Below are 25,532 nucleotides of genomic sequence, written 5' to 3' on the forward strand. Positions count from 1 at the left end.
AAATAACTTCTATAAAGTCTAGGGTTGGGTATTGATGCTGATTTTGTGTTAACAAACTATATTCGATTCCTATTTGATAATGGTTTATTTGGCCTGTGTTTTAGTTTCTTAACATTTATTTTTAAGTGCAGAATTAGAAATGGAAGGTCAAGATGAGCGTTGCACTGTGGGATAGAGTATTTGTAGTAAGATCTATTGTGTACTGCTATTTTTGGCAATTGTAGCTCATCCGTGCATATTCCAAAATATTTCCATTCAGGGCACAATATATGCATTCTGCAAAAATATTATTAGTATGGCTGTGGCTACTTACTCAATATCATACTGTTTATTTTCTTATTATCTTAAGCTTTCTATTCTATACATGTTAAAATCAATCTATCTCTGTATTGTCAGCCCATGTTGTGAAATTGGATCCCAGACTGAGTCCAGAGATGGAGAATGCCAAACCATCCAAGACTTGAAGCAGTGCAGCTGGAAAGTTGAACCAAAGATTAAAAGTGTGTTTTGTTTTTTACATATTTTATTTTATTGCCTTTAGATATACTGATATTGATGTTTTTAAATCCTAATTGTGACGTGTTAAAGGTATGTAGATTCGAGATCTGCATGCGACTGGAATACAGAGACTTGTGGTAGAAGCTTACAGCTTTATTTTTAATTTTTTTTACATCAATGCCCCAAAACTTAACTATTTTAAAGTGGCTTTTTATACTTTTATATGTCCTGTGTATATATATATATATATATATATATATATATATATATATATATATATATATATATATATATATATATATATATATATATATATATATATTTTTTTTTTATTGGTAACAATAATTGTGACTGCAATACTGTGTGGATCTGTTTTTACTAGTGGACCTGACTTTACTAGTATTTATTAATTACATGCTAATGCTTATTTAGTTACTAATTGTAATTCTTACTAAAAGACAATTACTTTTTTTTTTTTCTTTTTTGAGAAGCAGGTAGTTATTATATGGACCATAGATTGGTTTTAAAGATAATTTATTTATTGTATATGAACTTAAATGTAGAATCTTGATTTAGGTTATTCTTGCTGGACGGGAAGAGGTTGAAAAATACTTTAACAAGTTGTAAAAAGAAACTTAAGTAAAACATTTTTGATAAATTAATGGCTCGGACTTCGCGGTATTCTCGCATTGTTAAAAACAGCCATGTAAAATGTAATTCTTATGTTAATTAACGTACAGGACAAGTGGGAGATGAGCTGTATGAGGCGGTAGATTGTTATGATACATTTGGGCCGTGAGGACAAAAGACACAGCTGTTTCCGCAAAGCTGTTTACGCAGGTGGTTAAACCGACACGTAAACTCGGGCAAGCGTTAACAGAGTTGTACTGTGGTTCAAAACGAAACTAGTTAATTTACATACACAGCAAATTGCTTAATCGTATCTTTCATCTTGTGTGAACTATAAATGATATTTCGTGAAACGTTTTAATGTGAACATAAAACAATGTTGTGACACTGCGCAGACTGTACCGAATGTTTCACAATACGTCTAGTGTAATGGCCACCAGAGTTGCAACTAACTTCCTGTCATACGTGAACAATTCCAGCTAGATTTCCAAAGACTCCGCATCTGCGAAGCGAACAACAAACAGGAAACGCTCATGCCATAAAATTGACAGACATACAGCTTTGACCACTCCGCGTCCAGGGGGTCGAATCACACGGCCAATCACGGCGTAGAAGAAGGGCGGGTCTTCCGTTTACGTGACGAAAATTTCAGTGGCACTCTCCGAAGCCCCACCTTTTGTGTTTCCCGCACCGTCAATCAAAAATAAGAAAAAAAGAAATCGACCCGAATCTCCGATCACAGTCCGCCTTTGATTAAAACAATCATGTTGGGAGTTTAAATGAACAGATAAACCTCCGATTTTTTACCTTTTCACGCTATGACTGGTACGTAACACTTAGCCCGATCGAAGCACAGCACCGCCGGTGAGTTTGGAGAGCCATTAGCAAAGCGAGCTAGCTCAGTGTTTAATCTTTCTCAGCAGCGACGCTAACCGTTAGCCAGCTAGCCTCACTTTAACAAAGTAAACATTCGAAAAGACTGTTGCTCAGACAACGCCAAAGCAAAAAGAACCGCCTGGTTCGTTTAAATTCCAGGCGGTTTAGCGGCAAATCTCCGCCTTTTCGAGGTGGGGGTTCGTTGAGCATGAATTTGTTTTGAGTTTTTTTTTCTCTCGCTGTGTCTCCGTAGCCCCAGAACAGCCAGCGAAACAGCAGGAAATGGCTGCCTTGGACGTGGACAGCAGTCAGAGCGACTTTTTGCAACCGGCCAGCGGCGCCCAGGACCAGGTATGAAATCCCCCTGTTGGTTTGTCGCTTTCCCGGCGCTGTCTTGCGGGGTGTTGTGGTGTTTTGGTGAAGTTCACAGGTTTTAAAAATAGGGTAAACGTCGAACACTTCCTGTGAGCCTTCGCTTTGTACGGCCACCCACTTTCTTACCCTTTTAAACCCGCCCATTGTGGGTCGGACAGACTCGCCACCGTCGCCTTGCCCGCTTTACCTGCGGTGATCCCCGGTCACCCCCACGATAGGGGAGGACCCCGCCACCGGGGAAAGCCTCCACCCTCTACCCAGGCTGTCACATATCCTCCACAGCTCCACCATTCCCCCTGGAGCGGTTGGGTGCACAGACCTGACAAACAGAAGCTCTTTGTCACCTTTTGTCATGTGCTCTTGGCTTTAGAAGTAGTATAGATGATTTATTTGCATTTTCTGACAGACATACAGTCGCTCAAAGACGTTATTGTTCCCTGTTAAATAGATGACTGAACCAAAGTCCTGAATAACACAACTTAAGTCGGCATGAAATGAAAATTCACCATATCTGCTTTTAAAATTAATGTCATAGATCTTATTGTGAAGAATTCATCCGTGCATATGTTTATAAATTATAAGTTTATTGTTTTTCAGAAGTGTGATGCTTTGACCTTGTACTGTCTAATCAACTTGTCATAACTGAATATTCTGATGAAAGCAACAGACTTCTTCTCTCTTGTGACTTCCCCACTTATTTAGTCTTCTTAAAACCCAACTCTGCAAGCTCTCATTCATCTGCCTCTATTTTTTTTAGTGCAACATCTACATCTCAAAACAAGGATGGATAGAGCCAAGTCTCTCTCCTATAATTTTTTCTATTTATGTATTAAACTCAGAAGTGTGTCACAATAAGGAAGAAACAATCTGATGTTACTTATGTTTCATCTTTATTTAAGTAGTGATCGACCGATATTGATTTTATTTTAATCACCGATTCCAATTACTTGCATGTTTATGTGCCTGTACACTGATATGCGGAACTGAAGTTTATTAACTGTTATAAAGTAAATAAATGACTGAGTGAAGTAATAACTTCACTTTGTTTTTTCCTCTTTTCAGTCATCTTTTTTTATGTTACATTTTCATGTTAATTTTAATCTTTATATTACAACATTTAAAAAAAAAATTTTATTTATAAAAAAGCATCAAAAGAAACAACACTAATATTAACAATAAGCAAAATAAATGTAGAATGTTTTCTAATGGAGAAAACAAATAAAGGACTGGAGTCATCATTTTAAACTACCGTTTTTAGTAGGTTTAAGCTGTTTAATAGCTACAGAGTCAATAATTCACTGGATAATGTTAATTCAATGAATAATATTCTCTGGAATATAACAAACAAAACATCGTATTTTATTGCATTTCTCAACTGGAAGATTATATCAAAATTATTGGCTTCACGAGACCGAGCAAATTTACAACAGAGAGAGAAATAAATTATGCACTTTTATTTCCAGCATGCGCTCATTCATGGCTGTATTATTTAACTCATGCAAAGTTACGTCTTTATTGGTAGAGGATCTTGACGGATTATCTACATGACTCTGACTTCATGAGAATAACAATGAGCATAGATAACAGAGAGAGAGAGAATTAAATTCAGGGCTTTTATTTCCAACATGTGCTCATTCATGGCTGCATATTATTTAATTCAGGCAAAGTTACATCTTTATTGGGACAGGACTTGATAGATTATTTAACATGGCCCTAAGAAATAGAGACCAACTCACGGAGTCAAGCTGCATAAACTACATATCAGGCATTTATATAACGCATCTAATTTGTGCATAACTGGCTGTTATGTTAAATAAAGTTTACTAACTACAGCAAATAAAATACCTGCATGCTGTTGTAGTTGTCTCGTCTCTCCTCAGGCGCTCTGCAATGGCGATCCAGCACACAATTCTCAAAAAACCCAGCAGATGGCAGCATTTATCGGTGAATCTGATATTACAAAAATGATACACGATTATGGTAAAATGCTCAAATATCGGGTAAAAATATCGGTAAATCGATATATCATCGATCTCTATATTCAAGTACTGTGTTTAACATAAAAAAATGTTTTTCATACTATATTTATTAGTTAAAAGCATTAATCCTTTATTGCCCTAGGAATAATTGCAATATTTGATATTATTGTCTAGAACCCAACCGAAATAGAGTTTTGCTAATATTATTAGCCGATATAAGCCTGACCCCAATATAATTTTTTTTTTTTTTTACAAAACATATGATACAGATAAAATGTTTGAAATGGTGCAATTACTTACTTTTCCTAGTAGAGCACGCTCCATTGTTTGCTACTGGTGACTTGGATGAAACGCTTTAATGCTTACGAGGTTCTGGAGTTACTGGTGGTTAAATACATGGTCTGGCGCTGACCGATTTAGCGATCCGGGGGGCGATACCGAAGCGCTGAGGGTTGTGTTCGAGAGGGCTCCTCAAGCTAAAACGATTCTATGAATTTGGTGGAGATCCACCAGTGCGTTCGCGAGATAGTGACACCAGTCAACACTTTCACTTCAGTAAGGAGGTTCCTTTTTCAGGCAGCATTCAAACATTTTCTTGCCCTACGAAGTGGACTTCACATGAAATTCTGCCTTTATTCCAGTTCCAAGGGAACTTGCATGCTACAAATGCATTAAAGTGCGCAAGACATTAATTTATATTGTATTTATTTACGGAGGTATATTATGTCGTACTTCTCTAGTAAGTTTCGTCTGTGTGTGAAGACCATAGAGCAGATTCGTGAGTGAAAGTAAAAAACGTAAAAAGTAATAACAATAATAATAAACAATAAATAATACATGAAATAAACTTCAACGGAATAAAGCTGAATGGAATTGAATTGTATTCAAGTTGAATAAACTTATATGTATTTATTCTGTTTATGTATATACAGTATTCTATATATTGTACCAGTCAAATGTTTGGACACACGGATGGGAAAGTGTCCAAACTTTTGACTGGTCCTGTACTATAATATACACACAGAATATCGGCCAATATATCGATATATATATATTTTTTTACTTCCTAAAATCGGTTTCAGTATCCAGTGCTCCCTGCACATAGACTTTACTTGGGCGGGCTGCCCAAGGATAATTAATGGCCACCCAAGTATATTTTAGAGAAACATTTTTGCTTTTATTATTTTTTTTCTCATACTTTTTTATCCGAGCAAAATAATGAAAGCATCCGCAATTGATTAAGTAGTGTTAAATATCTGTAACATTTCTGTCAAATGTTATACATTTTTCTGTGAGAATATGGAAGTCCACACCAAAACTATAACGTTAATGACACAGAGGAACAATATCTAACAATATCACTTAAAGAATGATTTCTTTCCAGCTGGGAATTTAAAGCAGCAGACAGCCTAATTTTAGCACATGTTGCTTATAAACAGAATGTTATCATTCATTGGTTTGAACAATAATTTAGTTATCATTTTTGGTTGAATCCAAATTGCTCTGTGTGTATGATTAAATTTGTCATGAAGCACTAATGTAATATTAATATCTCCACCCCACAGCAGACCACAGACCTCACAGCCATCCAGTTGACGGGCTCCTCTGATCGCTGGGAGGTCCTAACGCCTGTGAGCTCAGTGAAAGATGAACCAACAGTAGTGCAGGTACCCAGCGGAGGACTTCTGGGCAGCAACGGGCAATATGTGGTGCCACTACAGACTATGGCAGGGCAGACCCAGCCTGTTTTTGTGACTGCAGGGGTAGATGGCACAGGGGCCAATGGGGTGCAGTACCAGGTCATCCCTCAGCTGCAGGGAAATGATGGTGCAGCACTAAGCTATGCAGCACCCACTGCAGATGGAAGCACACTGGGTACTGACATTGCTATCCTTCAGGATGGAACGCAGGGCATTGCCACATCCACCAATGCTAATGACCTCCAGGGCCTGCTGAGTCAAAGTGGGCATGTGCAGCAGATTCCCACAGTCTCACTGGCCGGCTCAGGGTTTGGCACACAGGGCCAGGTTGTCGCTAATGTACCGGTGGGGCTGCCGGGCAATATCACATTTGTGCCGATAAATAGCTTGAGTAACGTGGATCTCGAGTCTCTGGGATTGGCTGGTGCTCAAACCATAGCGACAAGCATTACAGCAGATGGCCAGCTCATCATGACCGGCCCCACCACCTCAATAAGCGATAACCAGGGTGAAAGCAAATGCACAGAGCCACTTAATGCCAACGACGCTAACGCTAATGCCTATGTGCCAACCACCACCTCTTCCACAACGACGTCGCTCCCTGAGACGATAGACGGGACTGGCGTTCTCACCCAAGCCACTGCTGTATCAGCCGGGCAGCAGGATCCGTCTTACATCCAGCAGAACCACACGTCTGGCGGTGAACCGGTGGTGCAGCTCTTACCAGCGCAGACAGCAGATGGAGCGGCGCAGACACTACAAAGCGTGCAGCTGTTGAATGCTGGTACATTTCTGATCCAAGCTCAAACCGTCTCTCCCACTGGCCAGATCCAGTGGCAGACCTTCCAAGTTCAAGGGGTTCAGAACCTGCAGAATCTGCAGCTGCCGGCTGCTGGGGGGGTCTCATCCCCCCAAATTACCCTTGCCCCTGTGCAGACCCTTTCTCTTGGGCAAACTGGTACCACAGGTGCATTGGGACAGATCCCAAACCTTCAGACAGTCACAGTCAATTCTGTTGGTCAGTACCAGCAAGATGAAAACACGGAATGCCACACAGGTATGTAGGAACACACACACACACTTAAAGGTGACATTGGATGCCATTTTCCACAAGTAGGTATGCTTCTTCAGGTTCTTCATGGAATGTCTTTAACATACTCTGGTTGAAATTATTCAGTGGTCATGTAAAACAATTTCCTTTTTACCTCGTTAAAAAAATCTCTGATCACAGCGACCCGTTTCGGTGCATGTCTCTTTAAATGCTAATGAGCAGGGTGATCAGAGCTCATTAGCATTTAAAGAGACATGCACCGAAACGGGTTGCTGCGCATTTTGTTAGTAAAGCTGGTTCTGTAAGCAGCAGTAAATCATCATCACATGCTTTCAGATGGAGCAGCATTTATTACACCGAGCTGTAGTTCACTGACAATTGATGCAAAAGAAAATTTTTATTGCGATTTTATTGCACGATTATGAAATCGCTTATGGTAATGACATCGGTTTGCATAGCTTCTTGGTGAACTACAGCTACTTTTGTGTCCAATTTCCCCTTTAGAAATAATAGTTCATAGAATTAGAATGAAATTTTAGTATTTGAATGTTATAAATATTTACCTTCAAAATTTCTGAAATATTCATCTTCAAAAATAACTTTTTGTGAGTGTAATTGTTTATAAAATCCTTTTAATTTCATTATCTTAGTTACTTTACATCATGGAAATTCATTGGTTGAAGCAGAGGGAACCTTCTTTGAATTAAATAACTAAAGTCATTAAATTAGACTTGATTACTTTTTTTATATATTGTGTAGTTTTATTTTGGGGGTTTTAAACGATTCTCCCCTTTCTGTTTTTGCAGATATCCAAATTAAAGAGGAGCCAGAGTCAGATGATTGGCCAAATTCCACCCTGAACACCAATGATTTGTCACATTTCCGTGTTCGGTTGGTTGAAGAGGATAAGGAGGGGACAGGCCTAGAGGGAAAGAGACTACGTAGAGTAGCTTGCACTTGCCCCAATTGCAAAGAGGCTGGAGGAAGGTAAGGCACATGTCAATAGAGAAGCACAAATCCTGTTTTAACAGTCAATTAATTATTTTTATTATTAATTTTTCTAACCATTTCAGAGGTTCAAGTATGGGTAAGAAGAAACAACACATTTGTCATATCCCAGGGTGTGGTAAGGTGTACGGTAAGACGTCTCACCTTCGAGCTCACCTGCGCTGGCATTCTGGAGAGAGACCCTTCATTTGCTCATGGAGTTACTGTGGCAAAAGATTCACCCGCAGCGACGAACTCCAGCGTCACCGCAGAACACACACCGGTATGGGCACACTGGGGGAGATCAGGATTACATCATATATTTCATTTGGTCCCATTATACATGAGAATCCAACACTTTCTGTAAATGTTGTTTGTTTTTCCAGACTGATAGACTAAAGAATAGCTCGATTTTGAAGGTAGTTTTACATTTACATTTTTGTTTTCCAGGAGAGAAGAAGTTTGTGTGTCCGGAGTGCTCAAAACGTTTTATGCGCAGTGACCATTTGGCCAAACACATTAAAACTCACCAGAACAAAAAAGGGCTAATCTCCAACACTGGGGCAGGTCAGATAGATGCTGGCGCCCCCTCGGACACCATCCTCACTGGGGGTGGAGCCACTCTCATCCTCACCAATCTGCAACAGGCTGGCACCCAGGACCTTCTTTCAAACTCCGACCTTCCGCTCCAGCTGGTCACGGTGTCTGCCAGCGAGGTCATGGAGTGACCAAAATCTCTCCCACTTTCACAGCACGTCTGCTTTTCACTATCAATTTATATATATGATAAAAAATATATATATATATATATTATAAATATATATATTTTAAAATGACTTATCCATTTATGTTCCAATAGCAGTCTTTTGTACAAACAAGGCAAAAAATGACATTAAATGTGGTTCCAGTTTCCACTGACACATATTCGCACCTAACCTACATGCTCAAATGAACTCGTGCTCATACAGAAATACATACACAGAAATGCCTTATTTTGTATCATAATCTGTAGTATAAAATGCTGGAGTTGCATGTGTTTTTACTTTTGCTCATGAGTATGTTAGTGGACGATCATTTGAGAGAGTGTGATTGTGTAATGGATGTTATGGTACATGGAAACCAGGATGTGTGTATTTGTGTGACTAAAGTGAGACTGTTCTGTGAGAATGACAGCAGGGGAAGGACACAGTCTGCTGTGAGGGAGACCTACTCATGATCTGTCCATTTTTATCCTCCTCCCTCTCGGCTGGCCTTCGTCCAAATGTGTCTTCACTCATGCTTTGAATTTTATTTGATGTCATGTTAGTGGTCTTTGCGCTCTCGGTCATGTGTCCTCTGGATCTTGTTTGGGGATGTTCTGATTTCATTGTTCTGGTGCCCACATACAACTCGAACAAGACATCAGGTGGCACAGTAAACAATCGTGTAATAAACTTTATTTTTCTTGTATCATTGCTCTTATTGCTCTCCAGATTATCCCTGTAACATTGATAATGTATCTTTAATTTCTTTTTGTTTTCTTCAGCCCCAAGCTGTTTATAGCCACACTTTATGTAGTCTAATACTGATTCTTTTGTATCAAAGACTCCTCATTTTGATTACTTTTTAAACGTGTAAAATTTGATGTTACTTTTGTACAATTTTTTTTTCTTTTTCAAATGCAACACAATTAAAGTCGGAAACCTTCCTATGACTCGTCCTAACTACAAGTTTGTTTCAAAATTATTCAAATGTATGGTGTTGGTATGTATGTACTGAATGAGAGAATTAAAACTATGCCCAAATACATCATAATACTGACTATTAAGAATAGCATACTGCCATACATTTATTTCAACTGTATGTATACAGTGCACAGTCTGTGGATGACAGAATGCCTAAATGCCTTACTTTGCAGAAACTTAAATGCACACTGTGCTGGGTATATTGTATCCCACAATGCAATGTGTTCAACTTAATCTTACAATGAACATTTAAAGTTTGATGAAGGTCCCAGAAGTAATTTTTGATAAATGTTTTATTAAATTATCTATTAAATGCAAAATAATAGTCTTTATTTCTGAGATACCGCTGGAATCACATTCACTGAATTATTTGATAAAACATACGGCTGTTTGAAACTTGTCACTGCATGTATTCTGTTTATAACATAGGCTGTTTACAGTGTATACTGTATAGTATTCGGTGATATATTGGAATGGAATAATATTAGCTTACTTTATGCTAAATAGTTACTACCTTCTACTTTTAGTGAGTGAATCAGCAGGCAAGATGCAACAATACGGTATGCTTTGTTCTTGTCGCCTGACCTTATGTTGCATGTTTCAAATCCAGGAAAATAAAATTATATATTTTTCTGTAAAATATAGTTTATTTTTATTTCGAAGTCAAATAAAATACAGAGTTAAAATTTGCCTGTAAATTCAGGTTCATTTATCAATCTGAGAAATAGAAGATCAAATAATTTACATTTCATTATGGGAAGCAGTATGGTGCACGGTGTTTCGTTGTATTGTGCAAAATTTGGGAAATCTAACAGAAAGTCAACACATTGTGCCCTGTATTCATACTATAAGAATAGTGAGAATTGGTAAAATGGAATGGAGTTAGTAAAATACCAAATATCCCCCAGCCATTAACCCTGTAAAGGCCTCTAAATGAAAAACTTTTATAGTTTTGACTGATAGTTTATGCTTATCGCAAATTATTAAATGGCATTTTAGTTTAATTCTAAAGTAGACCTCCTTCAGGTTGTGGTATGCATGCCTTTTTACTTTTTTTTGTTTTGTTTTGTTTTTGCTAATTATGGCCCACTGAATAAAATTGGAGAAAAAAGTTGTTCCACCTCAAGTGTGAGCTCCATATTCTTCTGTATCTTATAAAAGGTTTTACAAATATTTTGTTAATTATCTACTGAGTATGTGTAATAATATGATTTATTGCCACCAACTGGCAGGACTAAAACTTCATTCTTTCTTAAAAACAACAACAACAACAACAACAGGCATAAACTTTGGCAAGACATAATGCTTCATTTTATTACAATATTCAAAAAGTAAACCATGGTACTCACATCTGAAATGTGTACTCACACTCTCGTCCTAACCTGATTTTGATTTAAACAGCATTATATTTTTATTAATTAATGTGACCTAGTAGTTAAAATCTATGCTGTTAAGTGAAACTTGCAGGTTCAGATATCACTTCCATTAAATGTACTTTTGACTCATTGATTTTCTAGTGGTGATGGGGGCATTGGATATAGACCTGCACTTAAGGACCTTACGGTGGGACATAGCTGCATCCAAGGAGTGGAGTTTCACCGATCTGGAGCCTATGATCCCAGCTCTGTTTCACACACTCACTCTCATTTGGACACACTCACACTTCTACTGCTGGCCACCGTGTATCGTCACACACTACTTGAAAAGGTCTGCAACCTATGACAAGGTGTGCTTGCTCATTGATTTCAATGATCTTAATTATGTTGTTTGATGTGTTGATTGTATAATGTGTGTATTTTGTATGTTTTTTTTTTTGTTTTTTTTTTGCATACCATGTAGGTTTGTAGTTATATTAGATTTGGTGTGAAATTATTATTATTTTTTAAAATATTTTGACTAGTTGATTGAACAGTTAAAGCATTTTGCTGAAAATCTGCCCATTCTGTGTGTGCATGCCTGCTTCAGGAATTGTTTACCTCAGATCTGGACTTTCCAAAGCTGGAACGGATTGAGCGGGGCGGCTCTCAAGGGAAGATTCTCAGTGATATGATGTACAGCATGAATGATGAGTTCCTGGACTGCTGGAGAATGCTGAGAGAGAGCAAATATGACCCACTCATCTACAACAACAGGTTTTACCATATCTGCAAAAATAAACACTACCACACTTTTTTAACCAAGATTTTTTAGTTTTTGAAAGAAGTCCCTAATGCTTACCAAGTTGCATTTATTTGATTAAAAATACAGTAAAAAGCAGTCATAAAGTGAAATATAAATACAATGTTAAATAACTGTTTTCTACTTTAATCAATCTTAAAATATTATTTATTCCTGTGATGGTAAAGCTGAATTTCCAGTAGCCATTACCCCAGTCTTTAGTGTCACATTATAAATAAAAGTCCAATTTCTTTCGGGACAAAAAAGGAAAGAAAAAGAAAACCATACTGTTTGACCTTAGTGTACATGCTCACATTCATAAATATTTATATACAATCTCCGCTTTCCTTGGTGTATTCTTGGAAATAGTGTGTGATATCGATTCATGGAACAGAACAGAGACTTTGCCCAGAAACTTGGAACAGTAATAAACTTGGTCTTCCAACACTCTGTTTAGAGTCTGCTTTTAAGGTATCACACACATACATGAGCACACACACACACACACACACACACAGAGTCTGTATGCCTTGGATGCAGCTATGTCACCGTAAGGTCCTGAGCAAATTGTGCTGCAAAGATGCTCAGTAATGAATGAACAAACATACATACAGTCTGCAAAACACAAGGTTTATAGTCATTATTTAATTCAGTGCATATAAAAATCATGTCTCTAATACTGAAAGCCTGTGTTTGTAGCTCCTACAGATGTTTGGTAATTTGGAGAGGCCGTGGGTTCTCCAGCTTTTTGATCCAAACTACTCTCAGCTGCTGGTCATGTTCCAGGAGGAGGTCATCCTCTGTCAGCACATCCTGGACACCCAGAGGGAAAAGGTTTGTGTGATTTATAATAACATGGTGAAGCAGGGGTTTTCAAATGGTTGTTAATAAAGACCTCATGGGGTTCATGGAAACAAATTTGGAAGAGTTTTACTAAATGTGATCTTTCATTTATTTATTTTATATGTTTTTAGAATTAGTGCTTTTGAAACCCTGCCTAATGAAGCTTCGAAATTTTGTTTTGAATCTTGGGGTTTGGAGTGTGTTCCATTGGTTCGCGGCTTGGTGAACCAATGAAAGAGTAAATAATTTGACTAGTCTCGTGTCAGCTTTATACTACAAGTTAAGTTTTAATGAGGTTAGTGAATTTTAATACAAATGCAGGCATAATATAAAAAAGTAGAATGATAGGTAGGCTAATTGTTTCCAGTTGCCATAGTTTACCAATCCCTGTTTAAGAGCTCACAAAACAAGCACCATACATTCATAAAACAACACAAATTATACAGATGCTTCATATTTAATGGCATTTATTATTTATTAAGTAGATCCATTAAGTAGACTTTAATGAAACTTTTGCAATGGATTGTGAAAGGTGTAGCATAAGTTGTATGTATATAGTTTTGACCGATAGGTGCCGTCAAGCACAGTCAGTTTGCTATGCAAAATTCAATTGATTCGGAGTTTCGAATCTGACGTTTTTTGGGATATTCTAAAACGTGAAAACGTTTTCACGTATTTTAAAACGTGAAAAACGCTTAACATGTTTAATGTACTAATACAGTGATATTAACAGACCAAACTCACTAAACATCATACTAATAAAGTATACTATCTACAAAAAAAAAAAAAAAAAATTTTTTTTTAAGATGAGCCCAGAATATGATGCAACACATTCAATAACACGTTAAGCCTTTTCCTTCCATAGAAAACCATCATAAGGCTTAACGTGATATTAAACGAGTTGCATTCATATTCTGGGGTCATCTAATTTTTTATAGATAGTATACTTTATTAGTATAATGTTTAGTGAGTTTGATTTTTTCAAATCATTGTCTTAGTAGCCTACATTAAGCCATGTTAAGCGTTTTCTTATAACGGTTTTCTATGGGAGGAAAAAGCTTAACGTTATTAAACACGTTTACATCATATTCAGTGCTCATATGATTTTTTATAGATAGTATACTTTATTCGTATAATGTTTAGTGAGTTTGGTCTGTTAATATCTTTGTCTTAGTACATTAAGCCACAAACTTTAACCCTGCTGTAAGACACAGGCATACATTCATCTAGATAACTAAATGGAGAATGGTTTTGCAACCTGAAAGAATTTTGTCCATTCATTGAAAGTTTATTCCACCAAAAATGTGATGCTTCAAAAAGTTCATAAAGAGACCCTAAAATTAAGCAAAAAAATCAAAATAAAATTGTTTTTACACAAAATAAGTGCCAGTATTGCCTCCGCAGTGTTAGGTATTAACTTTCAGGATTTTGTATTAAAAAAGCAATATCACACTTGATACAGTCATGATATGACTTTTTTTAACCTGGTTAAAAGCCACTTAGAACATCTTCGCCCACTGCACTGATAGTCACAGACCACTGAAGGTCACCAGATTACTGAAAGTCATTTCTCAGATATTCCATGACCTGAAAAAACACACATTCAGCATGTTAGTCAGGCGACTGACCTCTCTTAACAGATGGTGACAGGGGTAACACAATAATCTTAAAAATATTGATTCTCAGCATCTATCGATGCAGTGTAAAATGGCCTTTAGAAACAGGATTGCAATGGCCCTGGGTCCAGTCACCAAGAGAAACCATCATTCACATTTTCACCAGATCTAAAAGTCTAGGTGTAATTTTAATAGACAAACCCTAATTCCGCAAAACAACTCTAATAACAACCATTTTATAATTGTTTATTAACTAAATAATCGTCCCATTTATGTTTTCTTGTATTTGATCAGTAAGCCATTCATTAAGTTTGTTTGTTTAATGTTTTAGATAAGTTTAAGCTGGGAACATTTTGTCCCCAAAATACAGCTCAGAAACACAGATGCACTCAAACATGCATGCTTTCTCCATGTTTACTATTACATGATGTTGATGTTTTAGTTGATGTCTGTTTTGAGGGAAGTGAAATATCTTGGAATTCTGAAGAACCACAGCATTCCTAAGGCTGCTGTGAGTCTGTATTTTAAATGGGAAATGCTTCACATGGTAAGACTGTGTGTAGACATCTGTGCCTTTATTTTTAAGTAAAAAGTTGAACCGTGCCAAGAAATTAGTTCTGTTTATTCCATTCTTTCAACTTTCTTTTGTCCCTCTCTCTCTCTGTATGTGGGTGTTTAGTACACCAGTACTCTGTTCCAGATCACTCAGTGGTATAATAAACTACACAGCACATTTCTGGCAGTTAAAAGCTGCTTTGGGAGAGTCAGGCCAGTGTTAAAGGAACTGTGGTGGTGTTATGAACACCTTGCTGACTACATTAAGAGGTAACAGATATATACTCATACTGTTGTTAGCAAATCCAAAAAGTCTTTAAATGTTATTGGTCTACAATGTAAAGGCGCTTAAATTAACGTATAGTATGCTCTTTGTGTGCTTGCAGCATACGTGATCTGGTACTTGGTGTGTCGGAGCATCTGCAGAGGAGCAAGGCTAACTTGTAGAAACTGCAGAGGCTGATGGGAATTTTCAGCCACTTTGTCTGCATTACAAATAGGGCTAGTCGTTTTGGCAATCTGCTCAACCTAAACGACGTAGAGGAGAACTTCAAGGGACAATATACTCTAATCGGTGACACAGGACAGGAGATACATGAGCTGGTGCAGGTGTTGGTTTCAAGGTTTGATTAAAGGAATGAGTAAAAGTAGTTTACCTAAAAATTTAAATTTGCTGAAAGTTTCCCCTTAACCCAGCCAAGATGAGTTTGTTTCTTCATCAGAACATGTTTGCAGAAATTTAGCATTACATCACTTGATATATCACTTGATCCTCTGGAGTGAATGATGGCCGTCAGAATAAACTCAAACAGTTGATAAAAACATCATAAAAACCCACAAGTAATGCACACGACAGTTTTTAATGAATTTTATGCGAGGTGAAAATCCTACATGTTAGTAAACAAATCTACCATTAAGACTTCAAACTGTAGCTTCTACCTAAAATATGAGTCTTCTATCTATAATAGTGGAAAAGTCATCTCATCTGAATCAGGAGAGAAATATCAAGCACTGTTTAAATGCGAAAACAGTTCTAAACAAATATGTCGGTGGATTTTTATTTCAGAGGACTGGACAAAAGTGGACAGACTTTTTCACTGGAGGAATTATAATGGATTATGGAATGGTATTTTTGTTAGAAGTGAGAATTTACATTTTATTCATGATGGATTTTTGGATGGACTGGAGTCATATGAATTACTTGTGTCTATATTTACTGTAAATTTGATATAAACAAATGGTAAAATCTCTATTAATGGACACTTTATATTTTTGTCATGGTATATATCTTTCATACCATCCAGCTCTTCTCTATAAATAAGCCACTAAATTAAATAATATGGATGTACAAAATCATATGATAGGGACCATAAAACATTTAGATGCACTTTAGCTTCTTAAATTAGGCATTACTTCAAGCTAATTTAATATTGTATTTTCAATTAATGTATTTATGTTTTGTTTTTCTTCACAAAAATTGGTTTGAGATCAATAACTGGGGCCCTTTCTCCCTGTTCTTGACCCTGTCCTAAAGGAATGTTAATGGGATTTTTATATTTTTATAAAGGAATAAAATCAATAACTTTTAAAATCCCACTGGATAAACTGAAATGACCATTCATTCATTAGAATTGTAGGTTATCTATTGTAGTGGAATTTTATTTATAGTAGATTCTTATTTGATTTGTTTATTTTGCCATTCAGCAGAATGCTGAGCTGCTTGCACAGACCCAGTGCTCCACATTTCTCCCCTCTTTAAAGTTCAGCTGACCCTTACCTCTGACCTGATCTTACACCCCTCACTCACCTTCTCCAAGGGAAACTTCTATGATATCATTGACCAGATGGTGTCAGATGTTTTTTAAATAGCTTCTTTCATAAAAAGAGTGACCAGGACAAACAGTCTGAGATTTACAAGGTAAAATAAGTTTAATGGTTATTAAGAACATGTATAGCAATGTATTGTTGAAAATCTTCAGAGAATGGATGGAAGTCTGTAATACACCTGGTGAGTTTCTGCTCTATGGACACACCTTCTCTGTGGAGGAGGATGTTTAAGGAACACTTACTGAACCATGTTATTGCCAGGTAATATTTATTCAGAAATTGCCCTACAGCTGACTTAAAAAAAATGTTTTTATTGATTTTCTCAAAAGAACCTCCTAAATAAATCATACTAATGCAAAGCTTCTTTTTTTTTAAAGTGCAACAATTATATTAATGTAGAGTGATAATGACTTATCAAATCCTTCTCTGTCTCAGTGTGCAAGAGTTGGGACCATTTATTGAGAAAACAGAGACTGGGTTGGCAAAGACTGTAACCGATGGGGATTATGGCAAACTGGTGGACATCATGGGGTCATCTTATATAATTATGAAATGGCATTAGACCCCCCACTTTAAATTAAATGAGGTTTTGTAAATGTATGTTTTTGTTGCTTTGTTTTAAATGATCAGAGAATAGCAGTGCCTGTATATTTGTGTGTATGTGAAAGAGATGAAGACCTTGGACAAAGAGGTGTGTGTGTGGGACGTCTACAACGGTGTGGAATCCATTGTTAAGAGTTTGTTGACATCACTGAGAGCTATTAAACTTCAAAACTTTGCTGTCAGAGAAAGACACTGGCAACAGCTCATACACACAACAGGGGTAAAAAAACACTAACCAGCACACCATAACCATAACCTGATATTACCTGCTGTTTAGAAAGATCGAAAAACCTGTTGACTATTAAGTATCACCTGAGTGATGAACAGAAAAGTGAAAAAAACATCATGTGTGTAATTGAGGAATCCCTCTCTCTTTCCTTGTATTTGAGTTTTGTGATGGATGAGAACACCACACTTGGTGATCTCTTAGAGCTGCAGCTCCACCATACGGAGGAGGAAGTGAAGAACATTGTGGACAAAGCAGTCAAAGAGATGAGAATTGAGAAGGTACAGGAATCAGACTGAAAGCCTTTCTGAGAAGCTTTTTGAGGCATTTCAGGACAGGTCCCAATAAAATGTATCTGTTGTGTGTGCAAATTCTGAGTGATATTCAGCAGACATGGTCCATGAGAGACACACAAGTACTGGAACACCTGTGCTCAAAGCTGATGAGAACCTCGTTGAAACCCTGGGAGACAACCTGGTAACTTCCTGTATCAGTCAGCTGGGTTTAGCAGTTCCAAACAAGTCTGCATAAATAAACGTTTACTTTGTTCAGGCCAGTTTGGTTCTATTCAGATCAGATCAATTTTATTTTTTTTTTATTTTTTTTTTTGGCGATGATCGGTTTAAAGTAGTCTAATTCTTATTCCAATTAGTTTGATTCAATTCAGTTCAGTTCTGATCAGTTTAGCTCAATTCAGTTGAGTTACAATCAGTTAAGTGTGGTTATGATCAGTTCAGATCAGTCTAGTTCCGGTTTGGTTCGGTTCTGCATGATTTTAAAGTCAGATCAATGTAGTGCAGTTCAATTTCAGTCAGCTCATGGATTCCCAAATGATTGCATTTTACTGAGTGGCTTCTTTTTACACTTTTTACTTTTTCTTTTTACATCAGTTTATAATACTTGGATACTTTGTCATACTGGAAAATGAAGAAAAGGGAAAAGATAAATGCAACTTTTTTAGGAATTCTGTAACAATAACTGACTGTAGTATTTTTTGTTTTGTTTTCAGATAAACAAGTATGTTAACTTAGGATGTTTCCCTAAATATCTGCAAACATATTATGGTACTTTTATGCTGCAGTACAGTCAAAAACCTACATACAGCACCTTTAAGAATCATTTCAAACATTTGTCCATTTATATATGTTTGGTTCTCAGGTAGCAATGACTGGCAGTCAAATTTGGTGGGCAACAGACGTGGGCATTGCCTTTGAGAGGGTGGAGGAGGGTTTTATGACTGCCTTGGAAGACTACAACTGAAAACAGATAAATAAAAATATAAAAACACTAACTCATTTATTTCATGTTGATAGCTGAGAAAATGTAGATCAGTCAGCTGAATTCTCTGATAAACATGCTACTGGGTGACCTCATCCCTATAGACTGAAAGAAGATCATGACCATCTGCACTATTGATGTTCATGCTCGTGATGTAGTCGCTAAATTAATATCTCAGGAGCAAATCAAACTAATAAGTCTGTATTCTGTTGCCTAAAAGAAGGGTTCTCAAAGAGGAAATATGAAGACGTCCTAATGACCTAGGTTACCAGTGTGTTTGCGTGGCTTTCGCAGTTACGGCATCGATGGGATGAGAAGCAGAAGCACTTTTTACATCTGTGATGCACAATTTCAGTTCTCAGATGACTATCTAGGCAATGCCAACAGACCGGTCATTGTCACACATAGTTACTGATGAGATTTCTGCTGGTTACTGATGTTAATTGACTATGATGATTATTGAACCTGCAGACGTTACATTGCTCTGACTCAGTCTCTTCATCTCACCATGAGTGGTGCAACATCTGGTCCTGCTGGAACTGGCAAGACTGAAACCAACAAAGACCTAGGCCGATCACTCAGCAGTGATCTCAGTTTAGATGTGATGTATTTTTCTTTCTCACTTTATATTTAAAACATAATCAATTTATTCAGTAATGTTTGTTCTGTAACGTGTAGTATGTGTGTTTTTCAGGTGTTAATGCGTGCTCTACGAGACTTTGATCTGCTGAAGGTTGTAACAAGGTTGTTGTGATCTCTTTCCTCTGCTGAGCATCCCACGCTAGAGAGTCCAAGAGCTTGAACAGAATGCATGCCGGTTGGTTCACTGAACTCCACCTGAGGCCAGAGGAGAACTTCATGCTCAAGGTGTGTGTGTTGAATGCGAGAAATGTTAAAATGCGTTGTCATTTTATGGTGTTTGATATAAATCCCCATTAGTTGCAAATCTTCTCCTCTGGTTCTTATCTCTTCTTCCTCTCTCAGGTGACCCAGCTGGAGGAGCTATTTGTCAGTGAGACACTCTGTTTTTGTAGTGGGTGGACCTGGAACAGGACAAAATGAGGTCAGTCTAATGAAGAAAATAAGAGAAAGGCACATTAATAAATAAATGTTTTTTCAAGGTTATGATCTCTTTAATTTATTTTATGTATTTTCTGCTTGTTGTTTTTCTTACACAATACATTATATTCATAGAGACTATGTTAGCTAGCACAAATCTGTTGAGTGAATCATGTTTATGTTTCAGTAAACAAATTATTTATGATTTATATGATTGTTTGTTGGTCAGATTTTAAAGGTGCCGCATAAGGTCTACTCTAACATGAAACTGAAGCCCATCTAGACTGACATAAACCCTAAAGCTGTCACTACTGATGATCTGTTTGACTTCCTGCACCCAGCTACATGGGAGTGGACAAGATGGTGTGTGTGTGTGTGTGTGTGAGAGAGAGAGAGAGAGAGAGAGAGAGTGTGTGTGTGTGTGTGTGTGCATGTGTGTGTGTGTGTGTGTGTTTATGGGAGTGTGGTTTTGTTTGAGTTTCATCTCTATAGACATCTGTCAGCTGTGGTGTGTTTATGTGCAATTGGTTCATTCTACTTTTGAGTGTGTTTCATTTGTCTATAGCTATGAGAAATCCTCATAAATTTTTCATACAGATCTAAAATAAACTACATGATATTCTAATCCATTGATATTCTTAAATTATGTGTGGATTAAATGTTCCGATTCTTTTGTGGTCATTTTATATGTATAAAAATATATAAAGATGGTGTTTGTGTGACCAGTTCTTTGGGTGTTTTAGGTCTGTTTTCTTCCACTATGAGAGAACTCTCTGCTATATCTCATGGTGGGACGAAGTGCAGTAGTATCTTTAGATGGTAAATTTAGATTTCAAATTCAATATTGATTTTAGAACTGTTTAAATTATTTACTGTATGTAACACAGTCCAAAAGTCATGATGAGGAAAAAAACGTATTTAAGTCGCACTGGACTATAAATCGCATTTATTTAGAACCAAGAACCAGGAGAAAACATTACCATCTCCAGCCGCGAGAGGGCGCTCTATGTCTTCAGTGTAGACTAAAGGAGCACTGAGCAGCAATCATAGACAGTAAAAGAAATGGACACAGCGACCCCATTGGAACCAGGGGGCAAGGAACTCGACCGGAAGTTGAAGTCGGGTGGGGGCTGCCATCTTTTAGCAGAACTTCACTTGTGTTAGCATTCCCATTGACTCCCATTCATTTTGGCGTCACTTTGACAGCGAATAACTTAACATCTGAGGCCTTTAAAGACTCCGTTTGTCCATTATTTATTTCTAAAGATACACGACAATGTATAAAGGGCTCCATTACCTTCTATGTTACATTATGGCCCTGTATAAACAGTTTTTGTAAAAAATAGGACTCTATTTATCAGTTTGATTTCTTAAAGTCTTACAGTTCAACCAAAAATCCATGGTCTGGGATAAGACTTCCAAACTCAAAGAGGATTTCATGGTGGCAAAAGTACCTTTCAATTACTACACAACCTCAGCAATGTTACAATGTGAGTGAGATGATGGAAGCTGTGTATGGGCACAATCTATACATCGATAAAAACCAAAAACAAAAATCCTGCTTTTAGGAATGCAGGAGGACCTCATCATACAAGTAATAAGCATTATTTCCATACTGTAGGTGTGCTGGAGAAGCCTCTGGAGGAGAAGGCAGGCCAGAACTTGCTCCTCCTGGAACTAAAAAGCTCATCTACTTTATGGATGACCTAAACATGCCTGAGGTAGATGCATATGGCACTGCTCATACCCTTCTCAGACAGCACCTGGACTATTCCCACTGGTATGACAAAACTTGTACATCAAAGTCTGTAAATGAAACGGGCTTATTTTTATATTAGGTTTTAATAAATTTATATGTTTGTATTTTGTAGGTATGACCGGCAGAGACGAGCTCTCAAGGAGATTCATATTTGTCTGCATATCACCTGCATGAACCCAACAACAGGAAGCTTCTCAGTTAACCCTTAACAACCCATACAAATCCAGCCCACTCCTTAAAGTAACCATAGCAATATTTCATCCCTGATTAGATGTAATTTTAACAACCAATTCATATCCAGTTTAGTATCGAGTGTAGACTTGAATTGAGCTTAGACAAAGAGTTGCTTGAATTTGAAGGGTCTGATTTTTTTTTAAAGTTCAACTGGTTATCCAACAGTGCTTCCTGTGTCCTGGCTGACCTCAATGGTACTGTGACATGCTATTGGCATAACAGTGGTAATAAAATGCTGTGCCTGATGGTGACCCCAGTAATGCTGTGTATAAAAAAAATTGAGGGCCAAGCGCCGAACCCTGAGGTACTAGTTGATAAAGTTAGTTGATAAAATAATATTTGGGGATTAACGGTGTTGAGGGGTCTGTCAAGTCCACCACAATACAGAAAAATAGACTATAGGTAGCGATCAAAAATGTTCAACATTGAAGCAGAGTTAGCCTGTTTTACAATTTAATATGTATTGACCAAACCAAGAAAATGACTGTCCAAATACAACAATGGTTTTACATTCCACACTTATTTTCTCTTTATTCTCTCCACCGACAGAGGCATTTCTGAGTGTTTGCTGTACATTTCCCTGGTGCAGAGGCTCTTAGCACTCTATACACCAGCATTCTGAGTAGTCATTTCCAGGAGGGTGGCTACAGTTATGGTGTTAGTCGCATGACCAGCACACTGGTCCAGGGTGCCATCTGCCTGTATCAGAAAATGAGCCAAAACTTCCTTCCCACAGCCATTCATTTCCACTATATTTTCAACCTCAGAGACATCTCAAACATCTTCCAGGTGTGTGTGTCTATTGAAAAGATTTAAGTGTGCATCTGTGCAGTTACTGAGTACCATGGCCATATGTATGTATACAGTAGCCTAATTGTGCCACTATATATTACACCACTGGTAGTTTAGTTACTTTATACATATTAGTGTTAAGATGCTGTTTTCTGTGTTGTTGTGTGTGTGTTTGTGGGGGGGGGGTACCCTATAGACCTGGTTTACCTATGACTGCATGAGTCTTCTCGTGTGTATTCAGACAAACTGATGAAGGAGAACGACATGGAGCTGTTCAACAAGATTCTGTTAGACACGGGCAAGAGATACTTTGAGGTGATTATAATTTCTCAAAACCCTGGTGGGTCTTCCAGTGAATTGGAAGACCATTTATCAAAAATAATCTTTTGGTTTCTCTTTCCCCCTTTTTTTTAAGGGTATAGATAAGTCTATTTTTATCAACCAACCATTGCTCTACTCCCATTTTCGCTCATGGTGTGGGTGAGCCACGTGATGCACAGGTGACTGACCTGGAGAAGCTTCAGAAGACCCTGATGGATGCTCTTGAACACTACAATGAACTCTACACTGACATGAACCCGGTGTTGTTTGAAGAAGCCATGCAACACACATGAACCGTCTAGGAATAGCAAAATCACATAATTCAGAGTTTAAAAAATGTTTAACACAATTTACATAAATCGTATTAAATGAACAATGCATAAAACACCTCGAATTTAGTTTGTCTTGGTTTACACACACACAAAAAACTTGACTTCTAAGTTATCGAAGATATTCGGGATGTTAACAACCTCTTTTGTTGAAGTGCTGCAACTGAAGCCGTGTGTGTGTGTGTGTGTGTGTGTGTGTGTGTCCAGCTGTAGGGTAAGTCGAATTCTTGAGTCTCCTGTGGGGAATGCCTTGTTGATTGGAGTAGGTGGTAGTGGGAAACAGAGTCTGTGTCAGTTGGCTGCTTTTCTCAGCATCATGGAAGTATTTCAGATCACACTGAGAAAGGGTTACGGCATCAGCGACCTGAGGGTAACACACCCACACACACTGCATTTCAGTGATCTTTTTATTTGAAGCTTAATATGAAATACCGTGAAAAGTTTTCCCAAACTTTTCTTCTTTCTTTGTAGAGTGATATTGCTGCACTGTACAGAAAGGTGAGAGTGAAGAATATTGCAACAGTCTTCCTGCACAAAGACGCCCAGATTCCTGATGAAAGATTCCTGGTGCTGATCAATGACATGCTAGCATCAGGTACAAATTGCAAACACATTTCCTTCTCCTTCCTCCCAATCCTTTCAGTAGCTCTCAGTTTGTTTGTTTTCTATATGTGTGTTTGTGTACAGGGGATATACCTGTGAGTAAAAGGTTGATATGATCTTCACCTCTAATCGAGTGGAGTTGAGGGCGCTTGGTTTGGTGGACATGCGTGAAAACTCCAGGAACCTCTTCATTGATTGTATATGCAGACAGCTTAATGTTGGTTTACTTACTTAGAAGACTGCATTTAAAGCTGCAGTCGGTAACTTTTGACGCTCTAGCGGTTAATAAACAGAACTGCTTGCGTCTTGTGGAAAAACATCGTAGCCGTAACTACTTCTCTCTGTTTATGTCTATGAAGAATCACAAAGGTACTGGGTTACTCCGCCGCGGTACCCCCGAAGCAATCTAAAATAGTCCGAATATAAACACTTATTATAGGTGCACCCTAGTGATTCAGGACAAGCTAAAAACACGGTTTGGAAAATGGATTCATGGTAGATTATCTGTCTCATACTCTACTGTCAGGACATAATGACAGGTTTAACAAATATATTTTTACAAAAGTTACCTACTGCAGCTTTAAGTATATATATATATATATATATATATATATATATATATATATATATATATATATATATATATATATATGTATGTAAATGTGACTCTGATGTCATGCTCCTCCTGCATTGTAGGTGGTGCTGTGTTTTTCTCCAGTTGGCTTCACTCTTACAGAAGATTCCGTCTCATGTGAACTTCACCGCCATTGACTGATTACATCCATGGCCCCAGCATGCATTGCAGTCCGTCAGCAGAACTTTTATACAAAATATCTCTGGCCAGGAGGTAACAGAGACTAGGGACAGTGAGGAGATATATTTTTTAAAACTTCAAGCTTTAAAAAATGGCCTTCTTTTTCAGGTGGAGGATATAAATTGGCCACACAGGAAGTGGAATTGCAATTAAGAAACACTGATACTGAAGCTCTCATCCCTAAAACTGGCCAGCAGAGTGAGAAACTCGGTCAGGAGAGGAGTGTAGCAGATGCAGAAGAGCAAAGAGTTAAGACACACACATGCAGATATTTCCACAATCATGCAAAAAATAGCACATATTACCATAATAGAATATCAAATGTTTTTTGTTTTCAAATATTTAAGACATCATAATGATTGTAAATTGTGTAAAATAATTACTGTAATATCTGTTAGAGGCCATCCAGGTAGAAGTGACCAAGCAGCAGCAGGAGTCTAAGCAGAACCAGGCAGCTAATACAGCACTCAATAGGGTGGGTATTTGTGTGTGTACTGTACAGTGTATATTGACTATAGTTTGGGCATTTAAGTATGTTTTCTGTCTCCTGTATTGAGACATTCTAACTCTCAGAATTAAAATGTTTTGTTTTTATGTGCAGTATTGTTTGTTTTGTTCAGAGTAATTGTGTATTTGATTGTCTCTAGCTGAATATAACCACCGCAGACTTCTCCAAATCCTCCTGCCATCGTATCA

General features: G+C 37.5%; 3 protein-coding genes across 5 annotated transcripts; all 3 read left to right on the forward strand.

The window, feature by feature from the left end:
• The first annotated feature begins 843 nt into the window (after positions 1-843).
• LOC113050840 (transcription factor Sp3-like) lies at positions 844-9,789 on the forward strand. Of its 3 annotated transcripts, none has more exons than XM_026214205.1 (6): positions 844-1,992; positions 2,258-2,355; positions 5,924-7,115; positions 7,916-8,096; positions 8,183-8,379; positions 8,547-9,789. In XM_026214205.1, exons 2-6 carry the CDS (start codon positions 2,287-2,289, stop codon positions 8,822-8,824), a joined length of 1,917 nt encoding a protein of 638 aa, XP_026069990.1. In that variant the 5' UTR covers positions 844-1,992; positions 2,258-2,286; the 3' UTR covers positions 8,825-9,789. The 3 variants fall into 3 exon arrangements, with proteins under 3 accessions (XP_026069990.1, XP_026069988.1, XP_026069991.1); XM_026214203.1 differs by having other exon boundaries at positions 844-1,953; XM_026214206.1 differs by lacking the exons at positions 844-1,992; positions 2,258-2,355 and adding an exon at positions 3,871-4,323.
• Positions 9,790-9,932: 143 nt separating this feature from the next.
• LOC113050842 (dynein heavy chain 11, axonemal-like) lies at positions 9,933-16,530 on the forward strand. The gene is made up of 5 exons (XM_026214209.1): positions 9,933-11,546; positions 11,786-11,952; positions 12,677-12,811; positions 15,116-15,261; positions 15,378-16,530. Exons 1-4 carry the CDS (start codon positions 11,343-11,345, stop codon positions 15,213-15,215), a joined length of 606 nt encoding a protein of 201 aa, XP_026069994.1. The 5' UTR covers positions 9,933-11,342; the 3' UTR covers positions 15,216-15,261; positions 15,378-16,530.
• Positions 16,531-23,648: 7,118 nt separating this feature from the next.
• LOC113051134 (dynein beta chain, ciliary-like) lies at positions 23,649-24,826 on the forward strand. The gene is made up of 3 exons (XM_026214733.1): positions 23,649-23,789; positions 23,891-24,014; positions 24,719-24,826. Exons 1-3 carry the CDS (start codon positions 23,736-23,738, stop codon positions 24,775-24,777), a joined length of 237 nt encoding a protein of 78 aa, XP_026070518.1. The 5' UTR covers positions 23,649-23,735; the 3' UTR covers positions 24,778-24,826.
• Positions 24,827-25,532: the final 706 nt, after the last annotated feature.

This window comes from Carassius auratus, chromosome 31 (genome assembly GCF_003368295.1).
Source record: "Carassius auratus strain Wakin chromosome 31, ASM336829v1, whole genome shotgun sequence".
Lineage (NCBI taxonomy): Eukaryota > Metazoa > Chordata > Actinopteri > Cypriniformes > Cyprinidae > Carassius > Carassius auratus.

What these genes read in the sequence shown, in the direction of transcription:
- LOC113050840 (XM_026214203.1), top strand. An exon ending in CCAGCGGCGCCCAGGACCAG is followed by an intron (nt 2,356 to 5,923) that starts GTATGAAATCCC and finishes TCCACCCCACAG; the next exon opens with CAGACCACAGACCTCACAGC. An exon ending in AAACACGGAATGCCACACAG is followed by an intron (nt 7,116 to 7,915) that starts GTATGTAGGAAC and finishes CTGTTTTTGCAG; the next exon opens with ATATCCAAATTAAAGAGGAG.
- LOC113050842 (XM_026214209.1), top strand. Translation starts at nt 11,343, where the DNA reads ATGGGGGCATTGGATATAGACCTGCACTTAAGGACCTTACGGTGGGAC. An exon ending in CCACTCATCTACAACAACAG is followed by an intron (nt 11,953 to 12,676) that starts GTTTTACCATAT and finishes CTGTGTTTGTAG; the next exon opens with CTCCTACAGATGTTTGGTAA. An exon ending in TGGACACCCAGAGGGAAAAG is followed by an intron (nt 12,812 to 15,115) that starts GTTTGTGTGATT and finishes GTGGGTGTTTAG; the next exon opens with TACACCAGTACTCTGTTCCA.
- LOC113051134 (XM_026214733.1), top strand. Translation starts at nt 23,736, where the DNA reads ATGGAAGTATTTCAGATCACACTGAGAAAGGGTTACGGCATCAGCGAC. An exon ending in ACGGCATCAGCGACCTGAGG is followed by an intron (nt 23,790 to 23,890) that starts GTAACACACCCA and finishes CTTTCTTTGTAG; the next exon opens with AGTGATATTGCTGCACTGTA. An exon ending in CAATGACATGCTAGCATCAG is followed by an intron (nt 24,015 to 24,718) that starts GTACAAATTGCA and finishes CCTGCATTGTAG; the next exon opens with GTGGTGCTGTGTTTTTCTCC.